Below are 21,140 nucleotides of genomic sequence, written 5' to 3' on the forward strand. Positions count from 1 at the left end.
ATATTAATCAAACAATGTGTGTGCGAGCACAAGGGAGTGAGACGGGAAGAAAGAGAATAATTCAGAGCTAAAACTCAAAGATCTTCCAGTTCTCATCACCTTTTTCAAAACGCTCTCCCTCTTGTCGGTGTGCATAACTGTCCTTTCCGTTTGATCAAGAGAAAAAAAAGCGAGGCATCTTGCCTTGCAGTTTTATGGATGTTAATGACCTCCTACTCCAAAGCCCTTATCTCTCCTCGGGGCCACCCAAGAGGGTCCTCGAGGGGCTGAACAGGAACCTTGATTGTAGGAGATCAAGGCAGACAAACGCCCCAACGCTGGGTGTGGACTGTTAATGTGGGTTTGGCGTTATGGTGTCATGGGAGACATACATCACACAGTCATATCATTCAGTTGAAAAAAATGCTAATTTTGGCAGCCGGTTACATATCACTTAACCGACTGCCTTTGCGTAGGCTCTAGGGTTTTGCTCATTGATCCGGCATGATCTTCTGACGGGGTTATACGGCTATCGCATTATATCGAGATTTTTCACTGTGTTTACATTCTCGTAATGCCTCTGAAATTATGACTCTTCACCAACCTCAGACACCCAGCTGAACTATCTGTAGTGCAATGGATTGTGCAGTCATTTGAAGGAATGGGGTATCTTTATTGATGTTATAAGCTCTTCTAGCACAAACTCCCAGGGCCACTCAGAGAGCTCAGAACGTGGGTAAAAATTATTTTCCCATTCATTGAGCAATGTCAGCACTCAATGAAGCACACTCGCTGAGACTGAGAGACTGCAGAAATAATAGAGATATCTAAATCCCCAACAAAAACCTATCCTGAACAGCAGGAAAGGACGTGGTTGTTTTTTTTATGTTTCCGTGTGCATACTTTAACCCATTAAGATGTTGCTACATCAGAGGTTCTCAAACTTTTTCATGTCAAGGACCCCCAAAATGATATGTATTTGGCCGCGGACCCCCATCTCAAATATGTTGTTCCAAAGACCCCCAGATGCAAAGATTTTATTTACAAATATTCACTTAAAAATATATATATTCAAAGATATGCACAAATGTTCACGATTAAAACATTTGTTTAGATCTACAAGCTCGTAGCGCGGCACTCGGTGCCACGCTGTGAGCTTGTATATCTGCTATTTTTGAATAGCCAAAGAAATCTAAAATGACACAGATGCGTTCCCGGTCTTAATAGGTTAAGAGGGCCATCCTTTGTTGTCTTTGAATACCAGAGTGGGCTTTTTTGTGTTTGTTCTTTTCTGTTTTTGTCTAGCATGACCCTGAAAACTGAGTGTGCTGTATTACTGCTGTTTGAATCTGAGGGCAAAATGATGAAGAATGCAGAATAATATTGATATATCGGTTTCCGATTTTTTTTTTGTGTGCACAAAATCAGGCTACTTGATTTGAGGTGCTTCAAAGAGATGGAATATATATATTTTATATTGATACAGTATTTGTGTGACTAGCTTGTGTAACGGTACCCTCAATAAAATGAAAGTGTTTTCTTTCACCTGGAATGTAGGTTTCCCAGGTGGGAATTAAGGTCTATTATCAGATACTTCCCTGGAATGTTTTTATTTTTTCAACAGTGGGTCAGAAACGCCCTTTCCCACACTATGTGTTATTCATTTATCTATTTTTGTAGTTCCCACTTGAAAGCAAACATGGCTAATCATTGGAAAACAAGCTAGAGTTAGCCCCTAACTCCTATGTAACCAAACATGACTTTTCTCTGCAATGCCTTCCTGAATCTTTCTTATTTTATTTTATTATTTGTCTTATGCCATCTGGGCTTTACTTTTTTCACTTCCTCTCTCCCCCTCTCTCTTTCTTTCACCACTTCTCTCTCTCTCTACCACGAGCATGTGGTAAAAAAAAATCTCCTTCATTATATTTCCATCCATCTTGCATCCAGTCATCTTGTCTTCACAGTTTGAGTTGCTCCAGGCCAGCCCAGCCCGTCTGCTGTTTATATCTGATGATGGCTGTTGCTGGTCAGCCTTCTGCAGGACACCTAAGGCTTGGTCTGCGTGTGTGAAAGTGTGCGTGTGAGTGCATTATGGGGCACAGTTGGTTTTTTAACTTTGTGTACTCTTGCCCCTTTTCCCTCCCAAACGTCTGTGTATGATGTATGAAAGCCAGATTATTTTGACATCAGTTCCATAATTATTTTGACCCCTGCAGTATTTGTCATCTAGTGGCAGCTCTTTATTACCACAGCATGCTAATTGGTCCAGTCACGTAACCTTTCCAGGACTCGCTCAGATCTCCCCTCGCATGCATAGCAGGTGGCATGCGTACACATTAATTGTGCTACCAAAACCAAGGCGACAGCGTGGTCAGGCATCGGAAGCAATCGCGTTATGGCGGCTTTTTCTTTTATGTTGGTGTTCCACCCACCAAGGCTGTGGAGAATAATGTGGAGAATGACAGCCCTCTGCGAGGTTTCACATAATTTCACCATCAATTCAAACAATGCAAGTGTTCCTCATTATTATTGTTATTTTTATTGTTGTTATTATTACATATTAGAACAAATATTTGAAGTTATTTTGTATTCAGACTCTGAGATTTACAGTTTTCCATTTTGAGTCAAGCAATTGGAAAGATTTTACTCCACCCTGCCTGTCAGGTTTGGAAGACTGGGCATTATTCAAAACAGGTCTGCTAGTATGTATTAGCGATACTAGTCCTGTGGGTAAACACTTGATTCTGCTCAGGAAAGAAAATCTGAATAATATCGCATGTGGGTGCAGTTAGAGGACATTCTGAAGATTCTTAGCAAAACTCTGCAGATAATTAATTGTGATAATACACCCTTCTGACCTCCCTTCATGACATATTTAAAATACATGTGCACCTCATCATTCCACCTCTGCCCTAAGGTTATCTTGTAAGTGTCACCTAGACGACAACCAACCACAAATGGCCCAGAAAAATCTGTAGCTCATTATTGGTTTGGACTATGAGGCTAAAGGCATACTGTAACAGCATGCCAGATGAATTTCCCTAATGGGAAGCTAATTGTACAGAGTAGCATGTTGTGCTCATGATTGACTCCCGGTCCATTATTGATCCCCAGTGCAATCATCTGTCATCTGACCCCAAACTGTCATATTAACGGAAGTCTGCTGTCAATAAGTGGACGCCAGACCATTTTCATATCAGCACAGCGTGTCTTAGGTTGAAGAAAGGGAGAAGCCGTCTTCTCAAGGCATGTTTCCGTTCAGCCTGTTTTACCCTGACGATGGCAGCATGCTGTCAAAACATTGGCCGTATATTTGAATTATTAATAAACTTTGCATTGGAGAGGATTGGAAGCTTTATAAAGCTTGACGTTTAATGTACACGATGTCCTCTGAGTAGTGGGAATGTTGTCAAAGGATTTGGGAAACTCGTGGAGTTTTGGGACATAGTGGCAGATGGGCAGGCGTGCGAGCCTCTGGTGTTAATGCTAAATTATCTATCTCAACCTCACTTAAAGAAATCCATTATACGGTACTTCTGAGCTAGATAATGATACAGAATCAACTTCTTGGATGTATTATATTTTTGGGGATAAACTGTATAGCTGCTGGTTGTGACGAGTTTCTTCAGGTTTAATTGCCTACTGTAGATGACTACATTTCTTGTTGAGGAAATGTAATGACAAAAAACTACCAAAAAAACAACAACCATTACATCAGAGTTGGTGTGTACAGTGGTATTCTTGTTATTTAGTTGATTTCTCCTGCCTGACAGCACTTCAGCACTTAAGACATGGCTTTACTCCATTATCAGGTGTCAGTTCAACATCTCACTGTTAGAAGGCCACGCTTCATTGCTTTGACATTTCCTATCATATCCTCTTTTTCTTGGGTCATTTTAGCATTTTCACGCTTTGCATTTGACAGTTTTGACCCTGAGAAAGCAAGCATTGCTCAGATACAGTTTCATACAGAACCAACATAAATGCTTTTATCCTTCTTAGTTGTGGGTGGCATTTTCAAGAACATGTAACCTAAGCTAAGCACCAACGCAGTTATGAGCCATCAGATGGCAGCACTAAAGTCGTTTGCATTGCATTGCTTTTTGCTGTTTGCATAATTGTCGTGCAGATTATGCAGAACCCAGTCTACTAACCAAAACGGCTTTGGCAGCACAGCTCTATTCTGCCAATCAATCACTCTCCATTCATCCTCCCCTACCAACCTGATAGAACGCTATTATAGTGTTGCATTATTTTTTTTTACAAACTCCAGACTTGCATTGCAAGGGATGGCTAGCTACACTAGTACTGCTGCTCAAGCCATTGTTCTCTTTGTTGCAGTCGGGTTAAAACCTCATATGTCCAAAACTGGTACGTTTCAGGATTTAAAAATAAATAAATGTTGCAATAATAGCAGATCTACAAGCTCAAAACACGTCCCAATGAGACACATTTTGAGCTTGTAGATCTGCTATTTTTGATGTTTCTTCGTGGAACTGTAGTATGATCAAGTAGGGCATTCATTTGCGAGAAAGAAAACAACGTAAAAAGTTAAAATATGGAGATAAGAGGTTTCTGCCCGACGTCTTGTTCCCGCTATTGACAGTTCTGCGTAATTGCTTCAAGTGCAAAGTACTGATACAGCACAGCCGTCCCACTTATTTGCATCAGTAGGAATGCATTTATCAAGTGCTGGGCACTAGAGTCTTGCAACACACACAGACAAAAGCTCACTGTAGTGTACACTCACTGTATGTCTTTATACTTTTATAGTTTTGTATTTCTGTTGTCTGTACAGAAGCACTCGTCTCGTGACGGTCTGTCTCTCTCGCGTGTGTGTGTGTGTGTGTGTGTGCGCACACACACACACACACACACACACACACACACACACACACACACACACACACACACACACACACACACACACACACACACACACACACACACACATCACACTCTTCATTTCTCCACCCAGGCGTTGTCCTCCTAACAGGAAGAGGTGTGCTAGTGATAACCTGGGGTACAGGAAGTGAGCTCACTGGCCGCTGACGCTGAGAATTATTGTGGAATGTTAGTGTGTGATGGCTGTCTGATACCATGCCACAGTAGTGGTAGACAGTCTGGTGCTGACGTTTGTGTTCACTATATTGGCCTTTTACTCTTTCACGCTTGCCCTTCATTTCCTTTACACCACTGTCACATTATACATGTTGATTGGAGTGTGTGAGCTGGTCCTCTGAAACACAAATCAGCACACAGAGGGTTCATTTGGAGGTTTGATCAAATATTATGCTGAACTAAGCTTATATCCCTGAGTTGTTGTCTTTGGCATGAGGCATCTACTTTTGTGATTGACGTCTTTCTTGTTTTCCAGCAGCTCTCTACAACAGCCACGCCCCAGGCGATTTTGTGTCAGATTGTGCGTTCTCATTGACTTGCAGCTCAACTAAGCTAAACTAGCTACGTTGTATGTCTACGAGGTTTATGAACCAACAATATATTTCATATATATTAATAATATATAAGTACTATGTGTTTTTCAAAATACATTATAAATAATTCCAACCCTGTCAGCTTGCAACTCAAATGGTACACAAGTCAACGAGCAAGGCTATTGGCTGCTCGGTGCACCTGTCTTGCTGATGTAAAACCTCATGCATCATCAAAACGTGTTTTTATTTCAGTACATTCAAATGTTATGCTAACTAATGTTGGCACAGATTGGGGCTATATACAGTCTACCTGCCCAGTCACAGTGGGCTGCCTTGTTGTTCGTGCGTCAAGTTGCTCGTGAATGCATTAGATCTATTTCCAGTACCACCTGCACGATGAGATGATGCAGCTTTAAACCCACGTAATACTAGTCGCCAAAAATGACGTATTTTCAAGTGAAAACATTGACGCACCGCATAAAGTTTCTCATTGAAAATAGGTCATTTTCATACAATGACGTACAGTGCACGTAGATATTACATGTAGCTACTCTCTGTGCTTTTGTACAACCCACTCACTCACGTATAGCAACTTGAACCTTTTACATACACATCCAGCGTTATGCAACGTAAGTTGCCAAAGTCTTAGGCAGGCTGAAAAGTGAAACGGTAGTGGAATAATATTTATCAGTTTCCTACTTTCCTTCATTGCTCAAAGTATGACACCAAATTAAAAAAACAGAACAACTGAAATCCTGACACCTAATCTAGGCTGTACAACAAGATCAGCACATTCCTTCTCAAAGAAACTCTGTTTCACACCCCGAAAAGTGCAGCACGTCAGCAGCTCAGTGCTGCTGTCGACGTGCAGAGTGCGCGATGTCACATTAACCCAATCTCACGGAAGGGAAAACGCATACAAATAAACAAATATTCACTTTAGTATATTTATTTTTTCTTCTCAAAAAAGTCACTTCCCCTCTTTCTCTCTTTCTCACTCTCTGTCACTCGCTTTAAGGGCTTGATATTCTTTGTTGCGCCCTGTGTCGAAACAAAGAATAGCAGATCTACAAGCTCACGACGCGTCGCAAGCTTGTACTGTTGCGCGATACTGGCGCACAACTAAGTATAAATCCAGCTTGACTCTTTCTATCTGTTCTGTTTCTGCTGTGTTGGTTTGAGTTGCCCTCAGATAGCACCTGTAATCCACCTTTTTGTGGAAGTGTGAGTGTGGGAGGCCTCGTCTCTTATCCCATTCAATCCGGGGAAAGCATCTGTCATTTTAGATTTCTTTGGCTATTCAAAAATAGCAGGTATACAAGCTTGTAGCGCAGCACCGAGTGCCGCGCTACAAGCTTGTAGATCTGCTATTTTTCGTGAAAATGTGTGCAAATCTTTGAATATATATATATTTTTAAAGTGAACATTTGTAACTCAAATCTTTGCTTCTGGAGGTCCCTGAAACAAAATATAATTGCTTTGAAAATCTATATATTCAAAGATTTGCACAAAGTTTCACGATTTTCCAAAGAAATTGCAGATATATACAAGCTCATAGTTTGCATATCTGCTATTTTTGAATAGCCAAATAATTCAAAAAATGACACAGATGCGCTCCCGGTCTTAATGGGTTATGATTCTAGAGAGAGCACATCTCACGGTTCTGCTCTTCCACCTCCTCTCCTCTTCCTCCCTCTCCCTTCTTTCTGCTCTCCGGCCCATGCTGGGGATACAGGCGTGCTCTTTCTTTCATTTCTCTTTATCCCACTTGATCTCTCTCTCTCTTTGTCTCTCTCTTGTCAGTCATTATACTTTCTCTTCACGGTCTCGCCCTCTTGTAAGTCCACTTCCTCTGTCAGTTCTCGTCATCGCTGTCATGTTTGGTTCCTCTCATTCAGTAATCTCCCTCTGTCTCAGTTTTCCCTTCTTAGCAGCTCTACATTCTTTTCCCTGTAATGGTCCTAATCCTTTTAGCTACAGTAATGTGGCCTAATGTTTACCTCCTGTACCGAGCTCTCTCTGTGTGTGTGTGTGTGTGTGTGCTGTGTGCGTGTGCATGTTTCCGTAGAGGTCTGTTTTCTGCTCTGGCAGTCTCTTCAAAGTTAAGCCTAAGTTATACTTGGTTGCGCATCGTGTCGTACACCAAAAAATCTACAAGCTCACAATGTGTCATGCTGCCAAAGCTACCAAATGTTAGATGCATGGCGTGCACAGCATGCATCTAAGTCAGGCTTTGAATCAGGCTTTAGTGCAAACACACTAATCCCAAATCACATAACCCATTTTTTAAGTGGAGTGAAGACAAAATAAACCAAAAGTTATTTCATCTGGCTTTCCAAATGTTCAAAACATTGTCACACTTGCAATATTTGAATGTACTCATTTCCAACTCAGACTCAGAAAAAGGAATTCAGGCAGCATATACATTCATGGCGGGCGTGCTTCAAAAGTGCTGTTTTGCAGGCATACCGTATGTAAACATTAGGGGGAACGCACTTCAAAGTGTTCTGGTTATGAATATGCAGCATTGTATTGCAGAGTGTCGACAGCCATCTGATGTGTGAGACTTTGATGCACACCACATGTCTAACCTTCTGTTCAGAATGCCGCTTATGCCGTACCAGAGATTAGACCCCCCCCCCACACGCACGCACACACACACACAGTAAACATACTGTACACATACATAGGTTCTCTTTATGGAATTCATTTTGAGACTGGGACCCCGTACTACTTAAACCCATAGGGCCAACAACCTGTACCCAAGCCAGCCCCCACAAACATAGCTTGTAGCCCCCCCTCATTTATAAACTTCAAAGCATTCTCCTCTTTGCTCTGGTGTCACAGTACTCTTAATGCAGTACCGAGGCCGTTAGGTAGCATAGAATGTGGATATGGAAGCTGAACTGCATCTTGTCGCATACAGCAGTTCTTGGGATTTGAAGTGAAACTTTTTCGAGGAAACTTGCTCCTTTATTATAATGCATGGTGCCTCTCTCTGGTACTGATTATGTCTGCTCTGCTTGGATCTCTCTCTCTCGCTCTCTCTCTCTCTCTCTCGCTCTCTCTCTCTCTCTCAAACTCTCCCCCTCTCTCTCTCCCCCCTTTTCACATGAGAGCCACATGTCTTGATCAACCCTCAGCTAGACAGGTAGTGCATTCTATTGAAGTGTACTACACACTTGGTCTCTCCCCCCGACACACACACAAACACAGGTTTCCTTTAATCTTCTCTCTTTGCCCTATCCCCCTCTACCTCTCCATCTTTCAGCCAATGTTTTTCGTTCAACTTCTGAAATCCATCCCGTTTCTCTACCCTCCTCTTCTCCATCTATCTCCTTAACTGTCTCTCTCTCTATCTAAACTGTCTCTATTTCTCTGACACTTGTTTTTTCACTTCACCCTCATCTCTATCAATGCAGGCCTCAGGTGTGTGTGTGTGTGTGTGTGTGTGTGTGTGTGTGTGTGTGTGTGTGTGTGTGTGTGTGTGTGTGTGTGTGTGTGTGTGTGTGTGTGTGTGTGTGTGTGTGTGTGTGTGTGTGTGTGTGTGTGTGTGTGTGTGTGTGTGTGTGTGTGTGTGTGTGTGTGTGTGTCAACCTAGTTTAGTGTTTAGAAAAGAGGGAGCGAGAAAGGAGGGGAAGGGAAAGGGAGGATACTGATTAAAATAATAAACAGCTGTGTGAAAGAGTGGAGCCTGTGACCAGAGGTAGAGAGGGAAAGAAGCGAGAGCCACAGAGGGAGAGAGAGAGAGAGAGAGGCTGATAGTCCAGGAGTTCGAGTGTCCGCAGGGAACCTGAAGACGAAAGACGAAAACACAACTCCAAGAAAGTTTCCTCAACTCGTCAGGAAAGAGGAAGTGAACCCAGGAAAAAGATCCACCGTCTCGTCCTTACCCCCTCGCACCCCTGTGGACTATGGAGAGGATCTAGCGGGCAGATCTCCAGCGTGTGGGAGCCCGGTCGAGCCCGCGACTTGCTGACCAGGACTGCGACAGAGCACACGCAAGCCCTTCCTGCGCACACATGTGGTGCAGGCTGGAGTTCCAGAAGGAAAAAAAAGGAGGCATTCTTCAGCTATAACTGGCCTGACTGCGGCGGTGATTAGGAGCGAAACCAGGCTGGGGGGTTGGTGGTGGAAATACTGGGGCAGCTCTGTCTCTCTTTCAGTGTGTGCATGTGTGCATGTGTGTTTCCTGTACTGAGAGAGGAATGAGAGGGTAGACCATGTGCCTCTTTGTGCAGAACGTCTCTCCACAAAGCTGTGTCTGAGTGTCTGGGTCTGTGTGTGTGTGTTTGTGTGTGTGTGTGTGACTGGCAAGGGACAGAGTGCTGTTGATCTGGGTAATTGATAACAAACGCTCCTGCCCTACCCTGGGTTGGACTTTCGGACGGAGTGTAAACAGCTTCCTCTATGCCCCGAGGGGGGAAGTGGAGTAACGGAAGCATGGAGCAGTGGGCGTAAAAGAAAAACAGTTCAAAGAGAGGTGGAACTCTCTTCACAAGCCCCTCTCATCACTTTTCATCAGTCTGCTGCTCCTCAGGACTACCAACTGTTCATCATCACTCTCTCCAGACTGTCTCCAACCCCAGGTTCCCTCTCCAGCTTTAGAGCTCCATTCCTGGTCTCAGGAGCTCCATCTCTGACCGGCACCTGGTCAGATCACCTTCCTGCATGTCACAGCCCCTGAACTGCGAAGCATGACCGCACGCTATCTGTCACTTCCCTCAGCCTGAGTGCTGCCTCAAAGAGGATGCTACTACCAGGTGGTCAGTTTTGGCGAGCAAACACGCGCGTGCACAGTCGCTGCCGAGGGCTGCGTGAGGCCTGTATGTCGCCTGTTTTGGGGCTGCGACCTGGATTTGACCCTCCTGCGTGCAAACTTCTTGCAGAAGCCTTGTTTTGTTGTAGTTTGACTCCGGGGATTGTCTGTTGTTCAAACACAGGATTTGACCTTGATTTGAGCCCTGACCTTGATTCGGTTGGTTTTGACCACTGGAGGACTTCCCCATCCACGCTGACCCCTGCTTGCCCTTTGACACGTTTGACCTCATAGAAGATGTAGTGGCCGAAGGGAGTGGGAGGAGCCAAGGCCACATACTCGAACATGATTGGCTTAAACTTCAGTTTGCAGGACCTGCTGGGGAATTTTGAGCAGGTAGATAACAATTGAACTGAATATATTAAGAAGGAGAGGGTTTACTTCTGCCAACAAATCTTTTATGCAATACATTGAATTGAAACAAAGATGCACAACATAGCATGGAGACGTACATGCACACCGTTCATTCTTCCTCTCACCCTGTGGTGTCAAGTAGTGCAGTCGACTTTATGAGTTCTGTGCAGTCATTATTGGACTCATTAAAATGGAATGAATCTGTTCTGGCCTGTGCTGCTAGTTATTAAAGTGTGCTACCATGCAGAGAAAGGCCAATTTAAATCTGGAAAGAGGCGTATAGCATAGAACAGGACACGCTTTGTCACTCCAAGCCTTTATCGTAATTGTCTTCGAAAATGTGTCGGGGAAGACATTTAGTTCTTTTCAGAGATAAGATTTTTGAGCACGCCACTGCTTAGTAAATGGTGAAGGGCCTCATTTTTTCATGCTGTCCACATAATGTATGTGCTGATGATGCATGGTACTGTACAATAGGGGTGGGACGATATGGGTACCTCACGATACGATATATATCACAATATTAGGCCCACGATAACAATATATATCACGATATTCGACGATATTCGATATATTGCGATATCACGATATTCAATATATATTGCAAGAAATTTCACCAACGATATATCACGATATCTGAAAATATCGATATATTGCGATATCACGATATATTGCATGAAACGATAGTCCTTGTATTCAATTCATAAACACATAAAATAGCACCAAACAGTTCAAAATCATCATTACACAAATACAGAGTAGGAAAAACAAGGTATCACAAACTAAAAAAATAAATAAAAATAAAAATATATTTTTTTTAATATCGATATTTTTCGGCAGTATATCGATTAGTTATCGCGGGAGAAAGTATCGCGATATATCGCGATATCCATATATCGTCCCACCCCTACTGTACAATAGTACTTCCTATACGCAGTGGTGGAAAAACTACTGTAATGTTTTACTTAAGTAAAGTATCAATACTGTAGAAATAATGTAGAAGTACTCAAGTAAAAGTCCAGAATTAAAAATGTACTTGAGTAAAAGTACAAAAGTATTGGTATCGAAATGTACTTAAAGTACCAAAAGTAAAAGTACTAAAATGTTTGCAAATAGCAGATCTACAAGCTCTCAACGTGTCGCGATGAGACGCGTTGTGACCTTGTAGAGCTGCTATTTTCAAATAGCCAAGGTATAAAATAGGGCTAAAGTGGTTAATGTATGTTTTATAATATAATATAATTATATATTATATATTATATATTATATATTATAGTAACTAGTAACTAAAGTTTTCAAATAATTGTAGTGGAGTAAAAGTACAATATTTGCCTCTGAGATGTAGTGGAGTAGAAGTGAAAGTGTAGACAATTGGAAATACTCCAGTAAAGTAAAAGTACCTCACAATTGTACTTAAGTACAGTACTTGATTAAATGTACCTAGTTACTTTACACCTCTGCCTATACGTTGTGTGTGTGTGTGGGATGAGACATTCAAACTCAGCTGCAGGATGTCTCTAGGCTTGCTTTAATGCAATGTACAAATGTTTGTACTGTGTGTGTGTGTGTGCCTGTGAGAGAGTGCGTTCATGCTGTATGTACAGTATGCATGTTGGCATCTTGGCAGAGGCAGGATATCGCTTGGAGCTAAACTCATTGCTGCCATCTGCAAAACCAAAAATACAGTAGGTTTAAATTCAGTCTGTGAGTGTCCCTGTGGGCGACACTCACAGCAGTCACAGTCTGCCGTTGCTCCAACCAGACCAGAGCCAACCAATCTCTCCACTGCTCATTACTCTGTGTATGGGATCCAAATACCATTACCCTCTCTGTTTCCTTTTGTATTTTGTGTGTGTGTGTGTGTGTGTGTGTGTGTGTGTGTGTGTGTGTGTGTGTGTGTGTGTGTGTGTGTGTGTGTGTGTGTGTGTGTGTGTGTGTGTGTGTGTGTGTGTGTGTGTGTGTGTGTGTGTGTGTGTGTGTGTGTGTGTGTGTGTGTGTTCCTGTGTGTCCACAGTGTTCAGGATGTGTGTGTCTTGTCACCACATCAGTGTGTGCCGATCTTATCCCCATCTCCAGTGTCCTCATTAGTGTCTAGGCTAAAATCTGAAAAGTGTTTTATCTTTGCAGAGATGATATTCACTGTGTGGAGTTGGAAGCTAATGATTGGCATTCAACACTCATTATTCATTAGGCATGTACTCAAACTTACTTCATTGAAAAATTATGACTGACATTGTCATTTTGATGTTTTCCTCTGAAAATATTTTCATCTGAAACCATGAATAAAACATGGGCTGGTGGGGAACAGAAGCATCCTGTTGGGAGACGTGGGATGCTGTGGCGCACATGTGTGTGTGTGTGTGTGTGTGTGTGTGTGTGTGTGTTGAAAAGAGAGTGATCAGTCAGCGTTCTGTAGCAGCTACCTCAGGGTACACTTACCTCTGCATATACCTCTGTATCAAAGTGGTCTTTCAGTAGGTTCCATATAATTTAAATGGCAGCGTTGTACATGAATGTATGCCTCAGTGTGTCTCTTTAATAGCTGCTTTGTGTGTGTGTGTGTGTGTGTGTGTGTGTGAGAGTGTGAGAGAGCGTGTGTGTGTGTGTAGTGCATTGTACAGTGCAGGTTAACTTCCACTGGAAGTTACTGAAAGAGCTTTTAAAAAAAATGGAAGCACTTGGGCAATGAGCTGGAATAGCGCCATATGGTTCAGTGGCAACATGTAAGGTTCCCTTTATACCCCCCCCCCTCCTCTCTCTCTGTCTGTCTCTGTGTCTCTCTCTCTCTCTCTTTCCATCTGTCTCATGACCTTTCTGTAGTGTTGGATTTGTGTAAGCTGTCAAAATGAGCCAGCGTGCGATTGTTAACCTTGCGATCTTAGCAGAGGGGCATTCATTCTTGAATCTTTTGCAAAAAAAAGTCTGCTGACTGTTCAGTAAAAAAAAAAAAAAACAGCTGCATCTCCGGGCTGCTGACCAGACGGACGATGGACAGGTTTTTCTTTTGTCGTTGTTGTTGTTCTGTATGCCTGTCTGGGGTGTGTTTTGAAGTTAAGGGAGTTAACTGCCGTCACGCGCTAAAGGCGGTCACATGCCACCGTTTGCCACCGTCGCTCATCCCATGTGATGTGTGCCACCAATGTATTGTTTACATCCTGTAAGAACATGTGTACTAACGCAAAGTGTGGAAGTACACCCAAATGGTTCATTTGTATCCAGTCTCAGCGTATAGCACTGAGGATTTGACTGTCTGTAACTGATGGGATCACAGTGTGTGATGTTTGCCGTGAGAGTGAATGTGTGTACAATTTAAATAGGGGTGGGGCTGCTATACATGCATACTTTGCATACTGGCTCAAGTTTTCTGTTACCCCGAATATTTAATGAAAAACAAAAAAAGCCATTTGAGAATGTACTGTATTTCAGTATTTCTTTGTGTGCTGAAAATGGGTTGAACACGGGGGAGTTCTAGCAGAGAGAGGGAGAGAGAGATAAACAAAGCGGTATTACACGTCTAAAAATAAAACGTTCCACAGGATGCTCTGCTTGCACCAGTCTCCCTCGTGGTTCTATCCTTAGACACACACAACACCCCAAGCCTCCTTGAGATGCGGCCAACAATATAATGAAACTGTCTCTTAAGGTGCTCACTCGTTCACATGCACGTCCGTCCATCCATACAGTACATATGCATGCATACATGTGGGCACATGCATTGCATACATGCGTGTGTGTGTGTGGGCACGTACTGTACACAGAAAAATCAGACTTGGGACACACACTGATTTCAAATGGCTTTTTTTGTTTAACAGCGTAAGGAGCGCCGGGTCTTCCTATCTGGTGCACAGTACACATAGAAACACACAGAAGAGACAGAATATCTAGCGCCAACATTCAAATTGCATGCATCATCCTGTATCACAGAATGAACAGAGCATAGTGTGCATTAGTCCAGAGACCCAGCATCACATTCCATCACATTAGCACTTCTTAGGGAGTTGCTGCTGGCTGTACTGGTGGTAGTGGGGGGGGGGTTCCAGTTCCAATCAATGACTTTGGAGAAGAATATTAGTTTACACATCCTCCAAAAGTGCTGAGAGAGCACTTTTAGAGAAACGCAATTACGCAAACTTCTCCTTTGCCCTCTGGTAACCTATCGTGGCGGTCGGACAGAAACCTCACAAACTTTTAATGTTTTTTTCATCACTTAATGCTCGTAATCGTCGTACATGAGCGTCGAGCTAAATAAATGAAAACTGCAGATCTGCAAGCTCACAGCGCATTGCGATGCGACACGGTTGTGAGCTTGCAGATCTGCAATTTTCACTTTTTCTGAAAAAAATTAGATCCATTCCCTGAAAAGTAATGGTTTTGGACATACTAGGTTTCCACCCGACAGTGACGCTATGCAGGGTGTGCGCGCGCGTGGCAAAGCGCCTGCAGAAAAAACAACAGCAGCTCCCATCATCCTCTATTCGCTGATACTCAGCTGTGACTGCCTACCAAACTCTCTCCACCATGTGATTTCCTTTTTTGCCAGACCCAGGGGGTCGGGCCTACATGAGGCTTTGTCGGTCCCCCTCTCCAAACGTTTTCGTCTTAGCGTGACGTAGTGCTCTGATCTTTCAACCACTAGGGGTCTGGCAGTATCAGGTCTCCTGGTTCCCTTGTTTCTCCAAACTGAACCAGGCCTGTCACAATGATGTCATCCACTGACTGCAATTATTTGAGAGATTATTTTGCATAATGGTCAGAATCATTTCCGTTCATCTGTATAAATGTACTGTGTTGAAACATTTTCAAAACTAGTGGAAATAGCCGATCTACAAGCTCACTAGTGAGCTTGTAAATTTCCACTATTTTTACCAGTTTTGACCATAGTTCATTAAATTTTTTTATTTTGATTATTGGTACCGGTCATCATTTCTTTGTACATTTAAGTTATTTGACTTGTCTGCCCTGTGCAATTTCTGTTCACAAAGCCTAAAAGGGAAACAGGAATGTAATTTTGTATTTATGTTGATGTCAAAAACAATTACATCGTTAATTGCAATTATTTGTATGACAATTAATCGTCAACAAAAATGTCACGATCGTGACAGCCCTAAACTGAACTCCGCTTTCTTCCTTCTTCTGCCGTACGCTGGCCATAATACCTTTTGTGTTAAAGATGGAAAACGGTCGTGTTTTTACAGTTCTACACCCTTTCTCTGTCTTTGCCCCGTTACAGGACATCCAGGCCGAGATCGATGCCCACAATGACATCTACAAGAATGTGGATGGGAACAAGACCAAAATGGTCAAGGCCCTGGGAAGCTCCGAGGAGGCCGTGTTCCTCCAGCACAGACTGGACGACATGAACCAGCGCTGGGGCGACCTGAAGACAAAGTCAGCCAACATCCGGTCAGTACCTAAAAAAACTAACAAAAAACAGAAACTTTTTTTTTTTTTAACGTTATTGATCAGAGCGTAGAAAAACAAACAAGAAAAAAAGAAAAAAAAAGGTTTTCCTTAACTCATTCAGTGCCAGACTTATTTCTGGCTGTGTTTGCCCAGTGCCAGAGATTTTTTCGATTTTCTTACTTTTTCAAGTAGTTACAGAATATTTATCTCCAGTATGATCGATTCCCTGATGGTTGCTAATCACGGAGGGTTTCACTGTGCTTCAGAAAAAAAGAAAAAAGGCATCGCGACCTCCCGTTCGCTCATCCAGTCTGTTAGAACTGCGATGCCCAGAATTCAGTTCCAAAACATGGCCTGACCGCTCCAAAGCGAATGCTACAGGGTTCTAGCGCCAATGTTATTTTGGAAAGAAACGACAACAGAAAAGGAATGTACCGATACTAACTTTAAATTTAATTAAAATATTATATCAAAAATAACTTTTGTTTATTTAGAAAAAGTTACACAGTAGTTGTAATCACTGTTGTGGTGTCAAAGCGCTTTACAAGGAACAATAGATAAGATAAGATGTTTATTGTCTCTGTATTCAAAATACAACAACATTTCGTTTAGAGCACCCACTTCAAATCATATCAATAGCAGCATCAACATAGAAATACAGCAGATACAGCAGCTTTATGCCATAAACTGTTAGGTCCGTCTTAAGTCAAGTCATAGTCTGTTGTCAAAAATAGAAACATCCATAATACATACAATAAATCTTAAAATTAGTTTAGTCTAGCTGCGTTCAGACATGGATACCGTTACATTTTCGGGGAGCTAATTAACATAAGCATAGGTGGTAGGAGAGACGTTGCCCTATTTTCCTGTACAGTTTGCGGTATACAGTATGTACCGTTCTCATTCTTGGTGTAATAGTCGAGTACAGTACTTGGTTCTCATGTGAGATATGACAGTAAGCACTCAGACTAGGCATTTGGTGATGAGAATTATCAATATAGCATCCATGATCCATCCATCTGCAGGCTGGCAGACGGTTGTAACTTTTAATCCATTGAAATAAAAAAGGGGAGAACTAATGGTTTTCTGCTGAGGAAACGGCAATGAAAGCGACCATTTACAGGGAGAGTAGGCCTAATTATGTTGTGATATGATCAATGGTCATCACTCATTATCACAGGGATGTGGGGCTTAACAGAGGTGGACTGCTGCTCCAGCCTAAAATCTCTTAATTCCACTACAAACATATCTTGAAATATCAACTCGCTCTTTCTTTTTTTGAAACAGCCCTTTAATTAGAGCATTAAGTAGCTACACCTTTGTGGTGGTACACGCTCTCTCTCACACTATTAAAGCATGCTTGCTCTACCCAACAGACAGAGAGAGAGAGAGCACGGTCATTAATGGTTCGAGCGAGGGACCGTCACCGACAGTGAGTTGTACTAGTTGTAGCAAAGACAGATGCATTGTAAAAGTAATATGAAACATTTAAAAACAAAGACTTTGCCTGCAATGTTGTACTGTAGGTCCCAAGCAGGCGTGAATGCCGAAACAAGATTGCTGACACTGAAAATTTGGCGCTCGTTCATGCAGACAAGTTGCCTACAAATCTTGTATATTTGAACAGGGCTTTAGACAACAAGAAACCAACCGCCAGATATTGCACTTGCCCAATAGCACGACTGATTTCAGTCATTTGCATTCCAGTAGCCAGCATGTCTTCTATGGAAGTACGTGCACTGCAAATAGCAGATCTACAAGCTCACACGCTGCGACATGTTGAGAGTCGGTGCATGTTTTACAATAAATGCACACGTCATCATGAATCACAACTACCGTACTTGGCTTGGAACAAGTAGTAGAGAGCCACAAGGCCAAAAAACATCAACATCTACTGTACATGGGGCATAGGTGTTTTTCCCCACTAGTAGATGTAGCAACTACACATCAATACGTACAGTAGTACTGTACTGTAGGTGTTGTTGGCCAAGGCCAACGTAGCAACGTAGTCAACACACACTATTCCTACTGTATACTCCTGCACCTCGCATTGTAAAACGTCTCCTAGAATATTGTCTGGATGCCACACACCATTGATTTCATGAAACAACGTAGTCTCATTGATGACTCATGTATCTCAAGGTCCGTTCGGGACCTTGGGGTGTGCATGTTATAACGACACTTTAAAGTAATATTGACTGGATCCTTCTTCACCATAAATGCACGTCTACAGTAACTTGAGTTCTCTCCGCCAGTGGCTCTCAAAGTGGGGTCCGGGGTCCCCCATGGGGTCCTTGAGGGGGTTCCAGATGGTCCCTTTACAGGTATGTAACTCAGAGAGTGTACAAATGTAATCAAATGAATCCTTGGTTCCGTTTGTGCACTCTGAGAGTTATGGAGGTCCGTGGCCTAATGCATACCAAACTTGAAATAAAAAAGTTTGAGAATTACTGCTCTCAGCCATGGAGTGGGGAGATGATATAAGTATGTAAGCTTCAGGTAGGCTGGGGAGCCTGGCATTGTTTTTTCTGAAAAACTTATGTTACTATATCAGTGCTTCTCAAACCTTTTCATGTCAAGGAATAGCTTTTTTTATATGTATTTGGCCGTCGACCCTCATCTGAAAATATTTTGTACCAGGAACCCCCAGAGGCAAAGATTTGAGTAAAAAAATGTTAGCTTTAAAAATATATATATTCAAAGATTTGCACAAATGTTCAAAAATAGCAGATCTACAAGCTCATAGCGTGGCACTCAGTGCTGCGCTATGAGCTTGTATATCTGCTATTTTTGAATAGCTAAAGTATAAAATAATGGTTTAAGTGGTTACAGAGATGCGTTCCCGGTTTTAACGGGTTAACCACCAATATTTTGTAAATGATTTTGAAATGGCCGATCTGCAACGCATGTGTATCTGCAACAAAACAAAATCACCTATTATGATGTGGCCAAAATTGGGATACCATGGTTAAAGTGAGAGGCAGCGTCAGTGTAGGTGATGGGGGGGGTCAGATGGATATTTTAGAATGGAATGTGAAGTGAATGAGGAGCGTGTGGAGAGAAGCAGCGTGGCCAGGCAACAAGCTGAGGGGGCGAGGTTAGAAAGATGCTAAAAAGGAAGAGATGCACAGGGTCATAAAGAGAGAGAGATACAGTATGCAGTAAAAGATGCTGAAGAGATTTGAGTTGAGGGGTTACAGAAAAATTAATGGAAGCAGGTCAAGATAACAGTGGATGATACAGACGTGTGTGTGTGTGTGTGTGTGTGTGTGTGTGTGTGTGTGTGTGTGTGTGTGTGTGTGTGTGTGTGTGTGTGTGTGTGTGTGTGTGTGTGTGTGTGTGTGTGTGTGTGTGTGTGTGTGTGTGTGTGTGTGTGTGTGTGTGTGTGTGTGTGTGTGTGTGCACGTGTGTGTGTGAGTGCGTGCGAGAGGTGATTAAATGAAGACGGTGAAGAAAAATTACAGAAATGCAGAAAGACGGGTTTGATGTTCCTAAATCCGAGTTTCATTAATCGTAGCCCCTGCTGTTTATACCCACTGATTCACTATATGCCCATGGGAGAGGACTTGCGTTGTGCTGTCAGCTGTGTGTGTGAGCACTGTATGCGGGTCTGCATGGGAGTGTGCACGGCGCATGGTTTGTTGTATGCAGCCCCATTATGCCGTAATTACAGCACATATGTAATTAAGAATAGCAAGGAAACACCCTGTATACACATCGCTTGGATACATTACGTTCAGAAGCTATCAAAACAAAGCACTTATGAAGACACATTAACACATGCCCAGCACCACCTACACAATTAGCAGTGAATCCTAGATGTATTAGAAATACTCTAATTGGGTCGCACACTCTGTCTGCTTGTGGCTGATTCATTTGGTAGAGTTTCAGTTTACTGAGGCTGCTTTAATTTAGTATTCAGTAAGATTTTATTTATTGCTTTCTTTATCTGTTGTATTTATTATGGTAATTTCCTGAAAATTATCAGAACATTATTTATTCACAACAAATGTGCTGCATCAGTGTGCCTCAAATTCACTTTGAATGATTGTGTTTTGGTATGAGATCATTTTTGGAGCTTGATCTATTAAATTGTGCGCGGTCCTTTGAGTCTTCCATTGAGTGGCGTTGTCGCTGTAGTACCGCAGCTGTCAACTGTGTGCTGATTGCATGTGTATACCAGCAGACAGTTTGAGCCGAGTCTGAAAAGCTCTGACAGTTGTACTCTGAGTTCTGGCATGTATATCTAAGGAATTCAAATCATGTACTGTATCATCATCACTCCTTTATCTTTTAGCATACAGCATCAGCATTGATTAGTGGTTTGGTGTATGATAACTTTAAACAGGCTATCGCCATATATAAATAAAAACATAAATGATATTCATATTAATGCACAAAATAAAGATTGTTCACGAGTCTTTGAGCTTGAGTTCAAGTCAAGTCTGAAGTCTTTGAGGGGCGAGTCCGAGTCGTTATGTGAGTGCCACTCAATGCGACTCGAGTCAGTCTCAAACTCGAGTCCCAATCTCTGACAGCAGCGCATCGTAATAACGTTTTGAATGTCTGTCGTGCATCGGCAGGGCCCACCTGGAAGCAAGCGCCGAGCGTTGGTCCCGTCTGCTGGTTCTCTTGGAGGAGCTGTGGAAGTGGATCTGTCTGAAAGACGAGGATCTGACCAAGCAGATGCCCATCGGAGGCGATGTCCCCACCCTGCTGCAGCAGCAGAACCACTGCACGGTACGTAGTGTCCTTGCCGTGCTGCCACTCATCTGTCACAGCGCCTTATATCCTCCTAGCTCATTCCTAGTGCTGTTAGGCCGTCTGCCGTCTTCATTTTTTATTCCGTAGTTTTTGTTTTTCTCTCTCGCGATGTGCCATGTTTTCGTGAGACCCTCAAGTCTTGCAAAAACATGACCCTGCACTTGTATGTTGTTATTTTTCCTCACATCAAAAGTTTTGTTATTCTGCAGTTTGTGCAAATGAATGAACTGTGAACTCTTAATGGTCAGGGCCAATGTGATAACTGTTAACAACAAAATAACTACACTGACTATAATAATAATAAACTTGAGTGGTGTAAAAAAAAAGGCTTCAACAAACAAAAAAGCTACAAGTTTACTGTAATAGCTGTAACATGGACAGCA

The 21,140-nt window shown here is 42.5% G+C and overlaps 1 protein-coding gene across 13 annotated transcripts in view; it reads left to right on the top strand.

Moving 5' to 3' along the window:
- Positions 1-21,140, top strand: part of utrn (utrophin) — a gene marked incomplete at its 3' end in the record, with an annotated part of 232,858 nt that overhangs the window by 133,971 nt on the left and 77,747 nt on the right. For all 13 annotated transcript variants that reach the window (XM_080452440.1, XM_080452443.1, XM_080452444.1 and 10 more), the window contains 2 exons: positions 15,821-15,993; positions 20,577-20,733. In XM_080452440.1, the coding sequence (XP_080308566.1) occupies positions 15,821-15,993; positions 20,577-20,733 (330 nt within the window). The remainder of the gene's footprint in view (positions 1-15,820; positions 15,994-20,576; positions 20,734-21,140) is intronic.

This window comes from Gymnoscopelus braueri (assembly GCF_963280865.1).
Source record: "Gymnoscopelus braueri genome assembly, chromosome: 16".
Taxonomy (NCBI): domain Eukaryota; kingdom Metazoa; phylum Chordata; class Actinopteri; order Myctophiformes; family Myctophidae; genus Gymnoscopelus; species Gymnoscopelus braueri.